Source organism: Myotis myotis, unplaced genomic scaffold (assembly GCF_014108235.1).
Source record: "Myotis myotis isolate mMyoMyo1 unplaced genomic scaffold, mMyoMyo1.p scaffold_m19_p_7, whole genome shotgun sequence".
In the NCBI taxonomy this organism is placed as follows: domain Eukaryota; kingdom Metazoa; phylum Chordata; class Mammalia; order Chiroptera; family Vespertilionidae; genus Myotis; species Myotis myotis.
This window is the reverse complement of record NW_023416379.1, coordinates 71,232,247-71,249,375: the sequence shown is the minus strand read 5'-3', so window position 1 is coordinate 71,249,375 and position 17,129 is coordinate 71,232,247. Positions and strand designations below refer to the sequence as shown.

Genomic DNA, 17,129 nt, shown 5'->3' with positions numbered 1-17,129 from the left:
TAAGGCACTGAGAGGTTAATTAGTAGGTGCTTTAGTAGTTGGGGATCCTTGGATAGTATAAGAATCCTAGGACATACATATTTGAGAAGGATTGCAGTGATGACTGTGGAGAAAAAGCTTTGTGTGTGATTGGGTGACAATAGAGGAATCTGGGATACTAGGAAACTTACAGTCTTTATGAGAGATGATGGTGGTTATGAGTGGAATGTTAGCTGTGGAGGAGATAAATGGTCATATGAGTGATATGTATATTTTAAAATATTTTAAAATATTCCACATTTCAGAGAGGAAGGGAGAGGGAGAGAGAGAGAGAAATGTCAATGATGAGAGAGAATCATTGATGGGCTACATCCTGCACGCCACCCACTGGGGATCGAGCCCACAACCCCAGGCATGCGCCCTTGACCAAAGTCGAGCCCAGGACCTTTCAGTTTGCAGGCCGATGCTCTATCCACTGAGCAAAACGGGCTAGGGCTCAGATGAGTGATATTTTATAGGTAGAGCTAGCAGGGTATGCTCATAACTTGGACGTGGGATAGGAGAAAGGAGCTAAAGATAGTTCTAGAGCAGGGGTGGGCAAACTTTTTGACTCGAGGGCCACAATGGGTTCTTAAACTGGACCGGAGGGCCGGAACAAAAGCATGGATGGAGTGGAGTGTTTGTGTGAACTAATATAAATTCAGAGTAAACATCATTACATAAAAGGGTACGGTCTTTTTTTTTTTTTTTTTAGTTTTATTCATTTCAAATGGGCCGTAGTTTGGCCACGGCTGTTCTAGAGTGTTGAGGCTTGAACACTGGGGTGAATGAATGAGGGTTCTGTTACTAGGAATATCCTTGGTTGGGCAGTTTTATTGAGGGGCAGGAGAATAGGTGGTATTAGTGTTTATTTTCAATATGTTAAGCTTGACATACCTAGTGGAGATGTTAAATTATACTCTTCCAAAGGTCATCTGTGAGTTGGGGATAGAAAAAATAACTTGGGAGTTATCCAAGTATAGATGGGTCCTAGATGAGATTGCTTAGGGAGGAGTGAATGTAGATACAGAAGAGAAAAGGGAGGACTGAACCCACTTAAGTCTTGCAGTATGTAGACATCTGAAAGAAGTGGGAGGCTCTATCAAAGAATTTTAAGGAGTGGCTAGAGGATGTGATGTCTAGGAGCTAAGTGTGGAGGGAGAAGTGTCAGCTGTGTCAGATGCTGCTAGCAAATGAAATATGATAAGACTTAATAACTGACATTTGAATTTGGCTTGCTAAATCCTGTTGACTCTGCTTTGCAATATAGCTCTAAAATTCATAACATACCTTTTCACTCCCTATGAACAAACACTATTATTCAGACTTTAGTCACTTTTCTCCTGGACTATTTTCCTCTTTTGAATTGTTTTTTTTCTTTACATGTTCATTGTAGAAAATGTGGAAAGCACAGAAATAACAATGAATAAAAAAACTCCAAAATTCCTTATCCATCTTACCACTAGAAATATAATGACTGATAACACTTGGTTTTGTTTTTTTTTTTAACTATTTCTATCCATATTTGTAATGCATATATTGTATATATGCTTTTATATAAAATTGATAAAATAGTCTTAAATTTTGCTTTTTAAAATGAACATGGTAGAAATGTAAATATGATATTAAAAATTCTTTGAGAATATATGTGAATGTGTGGCAACATAAGTTTCCATCATGGTGGGATAGCTTTCTAACTGGACTCTCCACCTGTTTCTCCTTAAATTATATCTTAAATGAGTCCTGATGAATTTTCCTAAAGTATATTCTCTAAGCTTTTAATGCCAAGCATAGTGATACTCTGTGAGAGCAATACAAATGGCAGGAAATGTGGAAAACAGCAAAAAGTATATTCTTGTCTTTTATAGAACAGCTGTTATAATTTTCATCTATTTCCTGCTAATTTGTCTGTTTATCTAAATGTCCATACACACATATCATTTATTTGTTAACAAGGATCAAAGTATGTTTTTTAAAAAGCCAGCGTTTTTTCCATAATTCAATTTTCTATTCTTTGTAATTTTGTGGTCAACGTGCATTAGCAGTTTTGTGATTCCATTTGTCAGATTGCTCTTCAAAAAGATTGTACCATTTGAAACTATATTTATAAGGAATTTTGTTCTCTTTAAATTTTAGGATAGACTACTATCTTGTTGAGCTCTTTTAAATGAAGTTCTACTTGGCTACAAAGATGATGACTAGATAACTTGTTGAGGGTCCTTCTAACCCCCTAGGATAAAGATAATAACTAACATATGTCTAGTATTCTAAAGTTTACAAAGTGAGTTTTCATACATTACTTCTTCCTCACAAGTCCTGTAAGGTAGGTAGGAGAGGTATTGTTATTCTCATTTTAGAGATAAAAAAACAAAACTGATATGCTAGGTTAAGTGACTTGGTCAAGTTTTATTTAAGTACTGGATGCCTGATGCACGAAATTTGTGCAAGGGGCTTGGTCCCCGCCCGGGCCCTGGCTGCCTTGGCTTTGTCTGGAAGGACGTCTGGTCTAATTAGCATTACGCTTTTATTATAGGTTCTAGCGGGGATTTGAATTTGGGCCTTCTGATCTAAATAATCACATTCTTTTTTACTAGATTTCATGCAACTGCATATTTAGAATTGTTTTATGTCAGCTAGTTAAGGTATATTTGTTATATAAAGAAATAAACCCAGTGACAGTATATAAGTATAGTGTTTCAGTATTTATATTTTCTTAAGTATTTCTCAGTCCTTTTCTATATCTTCCCACTTTCTCTCTTTTGAGTAGGAGAAAGTAATTTGATTATATAGCTATATTAAACAACTACCATTTAAGATTTTAGAGAGGAAGGGGGAGGGAGGGAGGGAGGGAGGGAGAGAGAGAGAGAGAGAGAGAGAGAGAGAGAGAGAGACAGACCGACCGACCAATGATGAGAGAAGAATTATTGATTGGCTGCCTCCTGCACAACCCCCACTGGGACTGAGCCCACAACCTGGGCATATGACCTGACCAGGAATAGAACTGTGACCTCCTGGTTCATAGGTCAGTGCTCAACCACCGAGCCATGCCACCTGGGCAACAACTACCATTTTTTTCTAGCATTTGGGGGAAGGGGAAGTTTCACAGTGTTTTCATTTGTGTCTGTGTATTACCACTAAAAAGTATTATCTACAATACTTTCATACATGTAGCATATAAAGTTAGAATATTTTTGGTTCTAGCATGAATCTAGAATCACAAGCTTTTTAGGATATTAAACTCTTCTGTACTACTTTAACCAAAATTGGTAATCAAGTACTCAGGTATAGTTAGTTGCTTGTTATGTTCACAAAGGAACAGTGAATAAGTGACAGTGATAGTGGAGGTCAAATCAAGAAAGATTATAGCCTTTCCTAGTTTCCTCATAAGGTAGTTTGTAAACCTGAATTGGGAGCTTGGTAGTGGCAATATCATATACTAGGAATAGACCTAGATTTTCAAGCCTATGTACTATTGCATTCAGTTCTCACAGTATTCTGTACAGGCCATTACGTACTTAAACATCCCCAATATTTTTTAGAAGTAATTTTTTTGGTTGTTTTTGTTTTTTTCTAGTTGTTGGTCTTGACGATATTATGGACGAAGGAGTTGTTAAAGAAAGTGGCAATGATACCATTGATGAAGAAGAACTGATTTTACCTAACAGGAATTTGAGGGACAAAGTAGAAGAAAATTCAGTGAGATCACCAAGAAAATCACCTCGTTTAATGGCACAAGGTAATCCTTTCAAAGATTACCTAGAAAATCCAAGGTGTAGGGACAGATGTGAGAAATTGTCAGTTTGCTGAGCATTTTGATAATGAGTTTTGAGCTTATACCAATATGCTGACATAATTTTTATAAATTTTAATGGAAATGATACATTCGCATAATTTAAAGAATTGACTAGTTCTATGAGTTTCCAGTACTCACTATCGCACTACCCATTTTCATTTCCCCAGAGACATTTATTCCATGTTTCTGAGTAGCATGTATATTGCTACTTTATGATTATTCTGATGTAGGTATTTATTGACTTCCCACTGTGAATTATGATGATTTAGCATTCTTCTCTTGTCCCTATCACACAAAAGTACATTTTCTCATCCTTCTATATAATTTCGTTAGAGCAGTAGTGTTTATGTATGTTACTGTGATTTTCTATTCTAGCAGAGATGATCTGTTTAGTGAACTGTGGTTACTTTTCCTATACATCTTTTTGTCTTTCTGATGTAAGATTTTTTTTTTCATTTGCTTATAGCTTTATATATTTGTACACACAGCTTTTTAAAAAATATATTTTTATTGATTTCAGAGAGAAAGGGAGAGGTAGAGAGAGAGAGAGATAGAAACGTCAATGATGAGAGAGAATCATTGATCAGCTGTCTCCCACACGCCCCCACTGGGGATTTAGGTTACAATCCATGTGTCCTGACGGAATTGAACCATGACCTCCTGATTCATAGGTTGTTGCTCAACCACTGAGTCGTGCTGGTCAGGCTCTACTCAGAGCTTTTGTATACATGTTAATAATTACACCCCAACCACTCTGCCAGTTGTCTAAATTTTTCCTAAAGATATCTGTGCATATCATATATTCTGTAATTGTTATTTCATTGAAGAAATATCTCTGGGAGCCTTTGATCTACTCCTAAGGGCTCTCCCCTTACCATTCTGAGGATTCTGTTGTGTATTACAGTTTCTATTTTCTCTTTTTTGGCTTAATGCCTTCATTTTGGTGACACACTTCTTGTATGTTTGTAAATGTGATTAATTTGTCCTTATTGAAGTCATGGTTTGGTTGAGCATTGAATTCAGGGTTGGAAATAATTTTCCTTCAGAAAGTTAAAACTATTCCATTTTGGGGGGGTATATGTTAGCTACTTTTCTTCTGGAACTTAGTGGAATCTCTTCCTTATCAGCTCTAGTGCTTTGATATTTCTGATACTGCATCTTGGTGTAGGTGTGTTTTATATATTGAGCTTGGTATTCAGTAAGTCCTTTTAGTCTGAAACTGTTATTATTCAATTCTGGGAACATTTCTTGGATTGTTTCATTGGTAATTCCCTCTTTATTTTCTCTGCTCTTGCTTTCTGGAACTCCTGTTATCTATCTATCCTATCTAATAAAAGACAAAAAGGGTAGTAATTAACCGTACCTCTGTTACACTTCCCATCGGCTAATCAGCACCATATGCAAATTAACCGCCATCCAAGATGGCAGCTAATTTGCATACTGCAGGCAGGGCTGGCCAGTGCCAGATGCCATCCGGGCCGGGTGCGGCCCTGGGCGGCCGGGCTTAGGCGGTGCGATCGCATCACCTAAGCCCCGCCCCAGCCGGGACCCCCGTGTGCTACCTAAGCCCCGCCCCAGCCGGGACCCCCGTGTGCCACCTAAACCCCGCTGCCAGCTGGGACCCCGTTGCGATCCCAGAGCAGGCAAGTGCGGAGGGCGGCGGGCTCCAGGAGCAGGAAAGTTCCCCATAGGCAGGACCCAGCAGGGCCTGCCCCTGGTCTCTGAAGTGATCCGGTGATCCAGGAGCAGGAAAGCGCAGCCTGCAGGCAGCACCCCACCCTGGCCACTGCTCAAGGGAGAGAAAAACACGCAGTGGAGGCCAGGAGCCTGAGATATCAACACAGAGGGGCTCCTGCTGCAAGCCTCCATGGTGTGGCTGGTGGCAGGCCCCCAGCGGGGACACACACACACACACACACACACACAGGACGCCTGCTCTGAGCCTCTGCTGCCAGACTGTGGCCGTCAGTAGGACATCCACTGAGGGCTCTCAGACTGTGAGAAGGCAGGCTGTGCTGAGGGCACCCCACCCCCCAGTGCACAAATTTCATGCATCGGGCCTCTAGTCCTCCTATCTCATAAAAGAGAAACATGGTAATTAGCGTACGACCGCTACCCTTCCCATTGGCTAATCAGTGAGATATGCAAATTAACTGCCAGCCAAGATGGCAGCCGGCAGCCAGGCAGCTTGAAACTAACATGAGGCTTGCTTGCTTCAGTGACGGAGGACTGCAACGTTCCCCGCCTGCCGCTGCAGGCCTCTGAGCTGCAACTCTGAGCAACTATGTAACAAATATAGAAGCTAAAGAAAACCCCAGAAACCTGCTTTAGTCCGCAGTGCTTCAGCCAGCAGGATCGCAACATTGTAAGCAAAGTCCAGAAACCTACTTTCAGCAGTGGAGGCCTAAGAGCTGGAGCCAAGCCTCAAAGCTAAAGCTGGCCAGAATAAAAAGAAAAAAAGGAGCAGTTGGGAGCTTCAGTCACCCTCAGCCTGAAAACAGCCCTCATCCCCTCACCCAGGCTGGCCAGGCACCCCAGTGGGGACACTCACCCTGATCCAGGACACCCTTCAGGGCAAACCAGCCGGCACCCACCTGTGCACCAGGCCTCTATCCTATATAGTAAAAGGGTAATATGCCTCTCAGCACCGGGATCAGCGGAGCCGCGAGGCCTCCCGGCACGGGGATCAACGTGACGGGGCAGCGCCCAAACCCCCTGATCGTCCTGCGGCTCTGTGTGTGACAGGGGGCGGGGCCATAACCTCCCTATCGGCCCTGCTCTGTTCCTGACAGGGTGCGGCGCCCCAACCCCCTGATCAGCCCTGCTCTGTGCCTGATAGGGGGGAGCTCCCCAACCCCCTGATCGCCCTGCTGCTCTGTGTGTGACAGGGTGCGGCGCCCCAACCCCCTGATTGGCCCTGCTCTGTGTGTGACAGGGTGCGGTGCCCCAACCCCCTCCACCCCCCGCTGACGGGCCCTGCTCTGTGTGTGACGGGGTAGAGCCATAACCTCCCCATCGGCCCTGCCCTGAATGTGGGAGTGGCGGCGCCCCAACTCCCTGATCGGCCCTGCTCTGTGGGTGATAGAGGGCAGTGCCCCAACCCCCTGATTGGTCCTGCTCTGTGCGTGACGGGGTGGCGCCGCAACCTCCCCATCGACCCTGCCTTGAGTGTGACAGGGGATGGTGCCCCAACCCCCCAATCGGCCCTACCCTGAGCGTGACTGAGGGTGGCATAACAACCACCTGATCGCCCTGCTCTGTGCATGACAGGGGGCGGCGCCCCAACTCCCCAATCGGCCCTGCTCTGAGCCTGACCAGGGGCTGCACCTAGGGATTAGGCCTGCCCTCTGCCACCCGGGAGCAGGCCTAAGCCAGCAGGTCGTTATCTCCCGAGGGGTCCCAGACTGCAAGAGGGCACAGGCCGGCTGAGGGACCCCCCTCCCCCCCCCCCCCCCCGAGTGCACAAATTTTTGTGCACCGGGCCTCTAGTATATATATAAAAGCCTTAGCAACCATTAAGACCGAACAACTGGAATGACCGAAACAACTGGTCAACCAGTTGCTATGATGCGCACTGACCACCAGGGGCTGATGCTCAACACAGGAGCTGCCCCCTGGTGGTCAGTGCCCTCCCACAGCCAACCGGCAGGCCCCACTCAGCAGGCAGCAGGACTGGGTGAGACAGCCCTGTTAGGCCTGATTGCTGCGCAGGCCTAGGGACCCCACCCGTGCACGAACCTCTGGTTCTAAAATATTAGATAGCAGGGACTAGGCTTTCCATTTTCTTTATCTTGCCTACTTTTCACCTCAGTCTTTTTCCTCTATTTGCTAAAGTTTTCTCATATTTGTCCTTCAACTTTTTCATTAAGATTTGCATTTATAATTTGTAATGTTCTGTTTTTTGCTTTGGGAATAGTCTTTCTGTAGCATTTTAGTCTTGTTTCATGTATGCTGTATTTTGTTTTCTTTTGTAAGGTACTTACGGTGTTTTAAAAAGTTTTTTGTCTTTTTTTTCATAGTTTCATTTTTTTCCATGTCATTTTTGTCTTTCATGTTAGAGACATGCCTGATCTTGATTGTTTGGTCATGCTTAGGAGTAGGGAACTAAAATTGTATGGAACCTTTTAATGTGTAGATTGGGTTTTGTTAACTCTGAGTATTGCTGTATGGTGATGTGGCTGTGTTGGGGAAAATTCTGGTTCCCTGGGCCTGTGATGAATTATACTTTCTTGTCTCAGTTATCCCTCAACCTCCTCACCCCTTTGGATTGATTTGATTGGATTTCAAATAGGATCGTTTTAATTTGATTGCATAAATATGTTATGGATATTTTGAAAGTCTTCTTTTCCTTTTGGTTTTTAATACTATATTGAAGCTGTTAGCCTTATCACTTTCTGTTTACTGTTATTTATTTATTCACTTAATCTCACAAATTTCAGTGTACTTGACTCTTCAGTTCTTATCTGTGACTGATGTTCCTTAGCCTAGAAACTCTTGTTTTACACTCTCCACAGACTAAATCTTTCAGTGTTGGATTAGGACCAGGCAAGGGAAGTTGCCCAAACAGATGGAGTCTGGGAGAGGAATGTAGGGATCTAACTACTTCTTTAATAGCTTTCTACTTATCCTAATTTTAACCACCTTCCTTCATCCCCACATTAGAATCATCTGAGGTCACCAATTCCTAAGCCTTTTGAGGTGTTAATAGTATTAGTTTTTGTCAGCACTGTCAACTTTTAGTGTTGGTCTTATTTTGGACTTCTCAGGTCATTAGTTCCTTCTTTTTTTAAAAAAAAAAAATATATTTTATTGATTTCTTACAGAGAGGAAGGGAGAGGGATAGAGAGTTAGAAACATCGATGAGAGAGAAACATCGATCAGCTGCCTCCTGCACACTCCCTATTGGGTATGTGCCTGCAGCCAAGGTACATGCCCTTGACCGGAATCGAACCTGGGTCCCTTGAGTCCCCAGGCCGAAGCTCTATCCATTGAGCCAAACCAGTCAGGGCAGTTCCTTCTTTTTTTATTTTTTAAAGCTGAGGTTTTTATTTTTTTTAATTAAATTAAATTTTTTTATTGATTTTAGGAAAGAAAAGGGAGTGAGATAGAAACATCAATGATGAAAGAGAATTCATTGATTGGCTGCCTCCTGCATGCCCCTTACTGGGGATTGTGCCCCTGACCGGAATTGAACTTGGGATCCTTCAGTCCGCAGGCCATGCTCTATCCACTGAGCCAAACGGCTAGGGCAGTTCCTTCTTTTAAAAAAAAAAAAAAAAAAAAAAAATATATATATATATATATATATATACACACACACACACACACACACACACACACACACACACACACACATATATACACACACACACATATATACACACACACACATAGATAGATAGATAGATAGATAGATAGATAGAAAGAAAGTGAGAGGGAAAGAGATAGAAACATCAATGATGAGAATCATTGATCAGCTGCCTCCTGTATGCCCTTGACTGGGGGTGAAGCCCACAACCCAGGCATGTGACATGACTGGGATTCAAACCTTGACCTCCTGGTTCATGGGTTGATGCTCATCAGCTGGGTCATTAGTAGCTTCTTGATCATCCTTGTTTGGCTTCCAAACTGTCAGTTTTCTCTTCTGTTATTTCCTTTTAGATTTATGCCTTTTTATAGCTTTAGTGGGGTTTTGAAAAGTGGATTGACTTAGATGCATATATTTACTTTGTCATCTTTTTCTCAATTTATATTTTTAATCAGTTATTTTGTATATACTTGTGACTTTGAGAAATGAAAAGAATAGAATGCATATTATAGACAAATTTTTGGCCTATACAGCTAGGCTTCAGACTAAGGCAGTTGATATTTAGAGGAGAAAAGGGGACTTTTTACCCTTTGCTCAATAAATCAATTACTATTGCAAAACCATTTTTTAAAAAATATATTTTTATTGATTTCAGAGAGGAAGGCAGAGAGAGAGAGAGAAACATCAGTGATGAGAGAGAGAGAATCATTGATCAGCTGCCTCCTGCACGCCCCCTACTGGGGATCGAGCCTGCAACCTGGGCATGTGCCCTTGACCAGAATCAAAACCGGGACTCTTCAGTCCGCTCTATCCACTGACCAAACCACCTAGGGCCAATTTTTTTTTTTTTAATCTGAATACCTTCTCAGTTAAATATGCTATTCATTTATCATTTTTAGCAACCACTTAGGTCAGGAGTCCTCAAACTTTTTAAACAGGGTTCAGTTCACTGTCCCTCAGACCGTTGGAGGGCCGGACTATAGTTTAAAAAAAAAACTATGAACAAATTCCTATGCACACTGCACATATCTTATTTTGAAGTAAAAAAACAAAACGGGAACAAATACAATATTTGTATTTGCGTGTGGCCCATGGGCCGTAGTTTGACGACCCCTGACTTAGGTAATGGATGTTAAACGTTCTTCATTTATTTTATGTCAGGGCAGGTGAATAAAATAGAGCTGTAAATTATTATAAGCTGTCTTCAAAGCTTTACAAATTATCTAAATACTAATAACCAGCCATTAAAATTTTAGTTATTTAACAGTATTATATAGTTGAACATGTGATAAACAGTTCATAATCCACTAAGAAAAAACTTGAGTGCTTAACCTAATGACCAAATATTATAGATTTGGATGACCATATAATTTTTTGTCCAAGCTGGGGCACTTAAGAGTGAAAGGGTATGCTCTGACATAGGACTGTTATAGACAGATAGGGACATTTATACTTTAAGAGTCCCACAGTTTAGTGATGAATGACAAATTAGGAAAGTGTTCTAAATATGGGTGCATAGTAGGATTTTGCATTAAAAGGAAGGGGAATTTAAAAAAAGCTGATAGTGTTTAGTTATACAGAATTGATTCAGAAGTATAGGATATGCATAGGTTTGGAAATAGCTTTTTATTTTATAGTTTAGTTTGTGAGTTGTTTTTTCTTTTTAACTTAGTGAATTATTTAGCTTTCTCTTTTTCCAATATTTTTTTTTCTTTCCCACACTTTTATGTTTCTCCTTCCCGTAGATAAAATATACAGATAGGGAAAGAAGGAAAATTAATAGATTTTTTTATTAGAAGCATTGTTAAAGGTGAGAAGGTTTATTCAATTATTTTCATACTCTTCATTTTCTTTTATGATACATTTTCTTGGCTTAAGTGTTTTTCATTGTAATTTTTCTTTCTGTTGATCTAATACTCTAGTCTAGTATATACTTCATTTCCTCTTTTAGGAATAGCTTGGATGCTAAAGTGGTAATATAAGTGAAGCACATTCAAAAAGAATTTGAGTTCTTTTGAAGTTGTGCTTTAAAACACAGAGCTTGTTTGTAATAGGTAGTTTAGTTCATTTTATTGGTAGTTGAATTTTTGTTTGGGTTTTATATATTTAAAAATATTTAATGTTTAAAATGGTATGGCAGCCTTGCTTTAGGATGGGTATTGATGTAAATGAAGCTTTTTCAACTTATTTTACTCCCAGCTTATTTCTTTTTATTTTTTCCTTTATTGATTAAGGTATTACATATGTGTCCTTATCCACCCATTGCCCCTCCCTTCCCCCCCCCCCCCCCCCCCAGCTTATTTCTGATCGAAAAGAGACTTGGTTTAAAAAAAAAAAAAAAAAGAGCCCTAGCTGGTTTGACTTAGTGGATAGAGGGGTCAGCCTTTGGACTAAAGGGTCCTGGGTTCGATTCCAATCAAGGGCACATGCCCGGGTTGCTGGCTCGATACCCAGTAGGGGGCGTGCAAGAGGCAGCCGATCAATGGTTCTCTCTCATCATTAATGTTTCTATCCCTCCCTTATTCTCTGAAATCAATAAAAATATATTAAAAAAAAGAGATGATGAAAACATTTGTCTTATAATAAGGTATAATAGTCTAAACTTTAGAGGTCCCCCCCCCCCCCCGCCAGAATTTATAGAACTTTGATAAATATAAAATTTAACATATGTATGTATATATCTTAAAATCACCATCATGAGTAACTAACTGTTCAGGACATTTTCGTTGAAATGATACATTTTGTAGCTCAGAATAAAGAAGTGTATATTCTAAGTTGTATTGAAATAAAAACACATGGCAAAATAGCTAAGTTATTTTTATTTTTTTCCCTTGTGATAGAACAAGTAAGAAGTTTGCGACAAAGCACTATTGCCAAGCGTTCAAATGCAGCACCTTTAAATAGCACAAAAAAAGCACCTGTGAAGACTGTATCTGCCCCTAAAGCAGGGGGAAAACAACCAGAAAGGTGTCAGATAAAAGAAGAAGCTTGTACATCACCGAAACCTGAGTATCATAAAGAGAGCAGAAGGAGCAGTCGGCATCTTGAACAAACTGAAGTATCGGAAGTATCTGTGTCTTCAAGTCACTCTTCAGTGTCATCTTGTCTTGAAATGAAGGATGAAGTTGGATTAGATTCTAAGAAGTGTAATAATCAGGAAAAAGCAAATGTGCCATCTGATGAATTAAATTGTCCACTCCTTTCAGAGACTTGTGATAGTATTGAAGAAAAGAAAAATGAAGCTCTGGTGGAATGTAAAATCAAGACTGTTAGTAGCCCATTGTTTACATTTTCAGGTAAAGAAGAACATGAACAGAATGATTCTATTTCAGATAAAGTGGATGAGACTATTGTTGAAGAAATGAGTACAAAGGTTGAACAAGAATCAAAGGAAACGGTCAAATTATCCCTTGAAGGTGACCAAATTGTTGAGGAACCAGAATCTGCTGCTGCTCTGTGTGGTGATGCTTCTTGTACAAATCCAAATAAGACCGAAAAGAACCTTGTAGGTTTGTCTAGCACTGTGGATGAAGTAAATGAATGCCATTTGGAATTGAAGAATACGATGGAATTTGATCAAGCTAAGAACTCTCTTCATAGAAATGAACTAGAACCATTGAGTTATTGTAAAGACATAGAGTCTAATCATAAACAGTTGGAGAGCACTGAATTTAACAAATCAAACTTTGATGAGGTCGTTACTAGTGCTTTTGAACCAGAGTGTAATATTGTAGAAAATGCTATTTGTGATGTGCCTGACCAAAATTTAAAACAGTTGAATATTGTTGAAAGTATTAAAATGGAGTCTCATGAAACAGCAACCCTTCAGGGTGACAGAAACAGCCCATCAAATAGTGTTTCTTGCTTAGAGTCAAAAAACATAAAATCCAAACACACAAAACCTGTAATTCACTCTAAGCAAAGCATGAGCACAGATACTTTGAAAAAAATTGTTGCAGCAAAGCATGAATTAACGCATATCAAAACTAAAGCTAGTGTCAAAAGTGTGAAACGGAATGCCGATGAACTAGAATCTCAGCAAAATTTTCATAGGCCAGTCAAAGTGAGAAAAAAACAAGTTGATAAGCAGTCAAAGATTCAGAGTTGCAATTCTGGGGCTAAGTCTGTGAAAAATCAAGCTCATTCTAATTTGAAAAAAACACAAGATCAAAATTTAGTACAGATTTCCAAACCTGTAACACATTGGTTGAGTGATAAGCCTCATGATCAGCCTGGTTGCTCTAAAGAACCTCATCATCCTGCACAAACTGGACATCTATTACCTTCCTGCCAGAAACAGTGCCACAAGCCCCAACAGCTGGCTCCAGCAGTAAAAACCAATAGTCATGTGAAAGAAGAGTTTGAACATGCAAGTGGTACAGAACATTTTAAGGAGGAGGATAAACTGAAACAAAAAAAACCCGAGAAGAACCTACAACCCCGCCAAAGAAGAAGCAGCAAAAGTTTTTCTTTGGATGAGCCACCATTGTTCATTCCAGATAACATAGCTACCATAAAAAAAGAAGGCTCAGATCATAGCTCTTCATTTGAAAGCAAATATATGTGGACTCCCAGCAAGCAGTGTGGGTTTTGCAAAAAACCCCATGGCAACAGGTGTGTGTGTGTGTGTGTGTAAGAGAGAGAGAGAGAGAGAGATGTGTGATGTGTACATTGAAGAGAAATTCCTTTTTTAGTGTGGGATTAGTGTGAACATTTTAATAGAAAGAAATTAACATACAAAGACTTTTGCAGAAAAAAAAACCCTTCATCAATCCTGGATTAGTGATAGGAAGATGGAGCCACTGAATTTGCAAATATATTATCTTAGCACATTTTAAAAAGTATAGCGTGACCAGCAGTCGGTATATGTGGAAATGTTCCATCATTGTAACCAGTTGGTTTAATTTAGTCATTACATATAGAGAAACAAATTTTTTCTGCTAATCAGAAAATGGTTACACTGCTTTGGGTCTCTATATATTTTATTTGGCTTGAGAAAAATTAGTAATAAAGTGTGAAGGTCATAGTGGAAATTCTGTTTCTTTTGAAGGTTTGGGGAGAGGGGGTTAAATGAAGCACACTATAACTTCAACTACTTCATAACTATCAAACTTAACCTTGGAGTGAAATTTGACAGCTAAAACAACTGCTATATTACCCAGGTGAATTTTATATGTATTATGGAATGGAGTAAAAACATTTATTAGTTTCTTTTTGGAAAATTTTAGTGATTTGGAGGATTTCTTGTGAATTCCGATCTTTTAAGAAATGATTTTTAACACTGTCCTTTGGCATTCTTTCCTTAGGAATCAGTGTTTTGTAGTTGATGGTACTCCCACCCCCTGTTCCCCATCCCCCATCCCGGCCCATATATTTTATTTGTTAGTTTTTTAAGAAAGGAAAACAAGAAGTGAAGTGGATATTGCAGCTACAAGATTATCCTGTTCAAGTGTTAAGATTGCTGTTGGGACTTCTATCAACATTGATAATGATAAAAGAACATTAAAACTTGCACATTGTAATGTTCTCCTTACTCATGAAAGTAAATGTTATAATGACTTTCACAGCACTATCAGATTACATAAGTGAAACTATTTAGGGGGGACCTTTTAGTAAAGTGTGTTGTACATTATTTTAGTGTGGGAAAATGTGGTTGGGGAGAATGTGTGGGTAGTTTTGGGGCTATTCCTGTAAAAAATCAAGTTTATGTCAAAGGGCTTCTTCATTGTTGATTCAGCCTGTGGCCTATTTTTAGTGTGATTGGTTATTTATTTTATAACAACATATTTCAGTTTTTCAAAGTTGTGACTTGTTTGAAGGTAGTGCTACATTTGCCCTAACTTATATCTTTATGCTTTTTTTTTTTTTTTTAACTTAAAACACTTTATTCAAATATTCTAAAGTGGGCCTGTTGAATTTTCAGGTCTAAGAGAATTCGGGGCTGGAAGGTACATGTAAGTGCTCTTTTATGCCAGCCCCTTTTTCTTCCAGAATCTTCTATAAACTATCCCAGTGACATGTGGTCAGAGGAAATAGAATAGGAGTCTTAGAGTGAATGAATTTCTGAAATGAAACTTTGGCCAAGAGTTGGAAGCCAGGTTAAGGATGTTATTATGTAACTTTTTTTGCAGATAAAAGTTCTGTTCTGATGATCGGTCCTTAGTAGTTTTGCTCAGGCTTTTAAATGATGACTATCACTTTATCAACATCAACAGTTATTTTCCTAAAGTGAAGATTAAGTCCTACTTTTTTTTTTTTTTTTTTTTTTAATCGAGTGCTGCCTTTTGGATCTACTCTATAAGATCTAGAATTTTTTTGCTTCAGTCTGGAAAATGACAGTATAGGGATTTTGAGTTCATCCTATGTAATTTATATGAATAACAACATTGGAAACAGTCTTGGAAGAACCATTACACATTACTTCAATTTTGTGAATAAAGAACCCTAAATAAATGATTGGTTTTTTTCTTTACATATTAACTAGCCTACACTACTTTGACACATTGTGCTTGTATAGATTGAGGTTACTCAAAGAATGTACCAGTCACGCAGCATGTAATTTTCTTTAATTCATGCATAAGAATATGAATTAGTTAGGAAGGGCATATTTGGAAATAATTTTCATCTTTTTCATTTCATGCACTAGCCCATTGAAAGCTATTTTCTAGCACTTAAGACAGACAGCTTTGCTTCTGTAAAGACTATTTTAATAAGTCTTAAGCATTTTACATGTATTCCAATAGAGGTTAGCTTCTTGAATGTGTTCCCAGTGGAAATTATGTTTTTAAATAAATTTGTTCATGGTATGGCCAAATGTAATATTTGACCATAAGCAGAAACAGTAAGTATTGACTCTAACAATTGACACATCATACTGGCCTGTTTTTTTATTTATTTGTTTATATTTTAGATTCTGTTTTCTTCATTCAGCCATACAACAAAGGTGTACACATTATTTTAAAAACCAGTTTATTTCTCATTTTAAAAAAATTAATGTCACTTTTGAACTACTTATAAACATAAGCCAGCTAGTGTTTCAGAAGGAACAGATAGTCTTTTCATACTACCTTGTAGTTATTAGTTGTCCTGAAAACATTTGCATCTTTATATTACAATTTCTTGTTCAGTTATAGAAGATTAGTTTATTGGATGAAATCTAAAACAAATTTTAGCTGAATGGATTCAAAGCTTTACAAACAAAGCAACCTTTTCTGAGAAGGAAATTTTCGCCTAGAATAAATAATACTGGGTTTTTTCTTTTCAGGACTTTAAGAGTTTGAAAAGTATTTTTCTCTGCAGATAAGGTTGTTAGTGACAAAAACAGGATTAAAGTTTATGTGGAATTGAACCCTTTTATTTTAGAAAAGAATGAGTGTATATACATTCACAGTAATGCCTAGATTTGCCACTTAATAAAGAACTGAAGGCCCATCTTGTAACAATTACATTGTCAGTGAATTAATGACATGAATTTGTTAAGAATAGGAGTTCAGTGTTGCCTCTGGGGGTTACTTTGAAAAAACTTGAAAATTTTCTAAAAATATATTTTGGCTTATGCCAAAAATATTAGAATATTAAATTAGATTCTAATTATAGTGGATCTCATTTATTTTTTTTAAATTTTTATTTAAAATTTTGTGTATGAACCTATAATAGAACAAAAATATTTCCAGACTCTTCAATTTAATTGATATATGCTGACTTGGTCCCCTTAATTAATCCAGAGCTAAACTATACACCATATATACATATACATACACAAATTATATATATATATATGATTTCAGTGAAAGAGTTAACATCCAGGTTGTAGAATTATTTTGTTAAGCCTCCCTGGAGGATATTTTTTCCCCCATGATTTTTAGAGAGAGTGGAAGGGTGGGAGGGAGAGAACATCAATGTGAGAGGTACATTGGTTGCCTCCCACATGCGCCCCAAATGGGGCCAGGGATAGAGCCTGTGACCCTTCAGTTCAACGGCCAATACTCTAACCACTGGGCAAAGCTGGCC

General features: G+C 38.9%; 1 protein-coding gene across 10 annotated transcripts in view; it reads left to right on the top strand.

The window, feature by feature from the left end:
• The window catches only part of PHF3 (PHD finger protein 3), a 96,195-nt gene that overhangs the window by 47,086 nt on the left and 31,980 nt on the right, over positions 1–17,129 (top strand). For 3 of the 10 annotated variants that reach the window (XM_036317820.1, XM_036317821.1, XM_036317818.1), the window contains exons 3-4: positions 3,593–3,754; positions 11,960–13,733. The exons of 2 other annotated variants lie outside the window; for them this stretch is intronic. In XM_036317820.1, the coding sequence (XP_036173713.1) occupies positions 3,613–3,754; positions 11,960–13,733 (1,916 nt within the window). In that variant the 5' untranslated portion in view covers positions 3,593–3,612. Of the gene's footprint in view, positions 1–2,175; positions 2,342–3,592; positions 3,755–11,959; positions 13,734–13,762; positions 14,282–17,129 lie in introns of those variants that run through there. 5 more of the 10 variants (XM_036317823.1, XM_036317822.1, XM_036317819.1 and 2 more) reach the window with 5 other exon arrangements.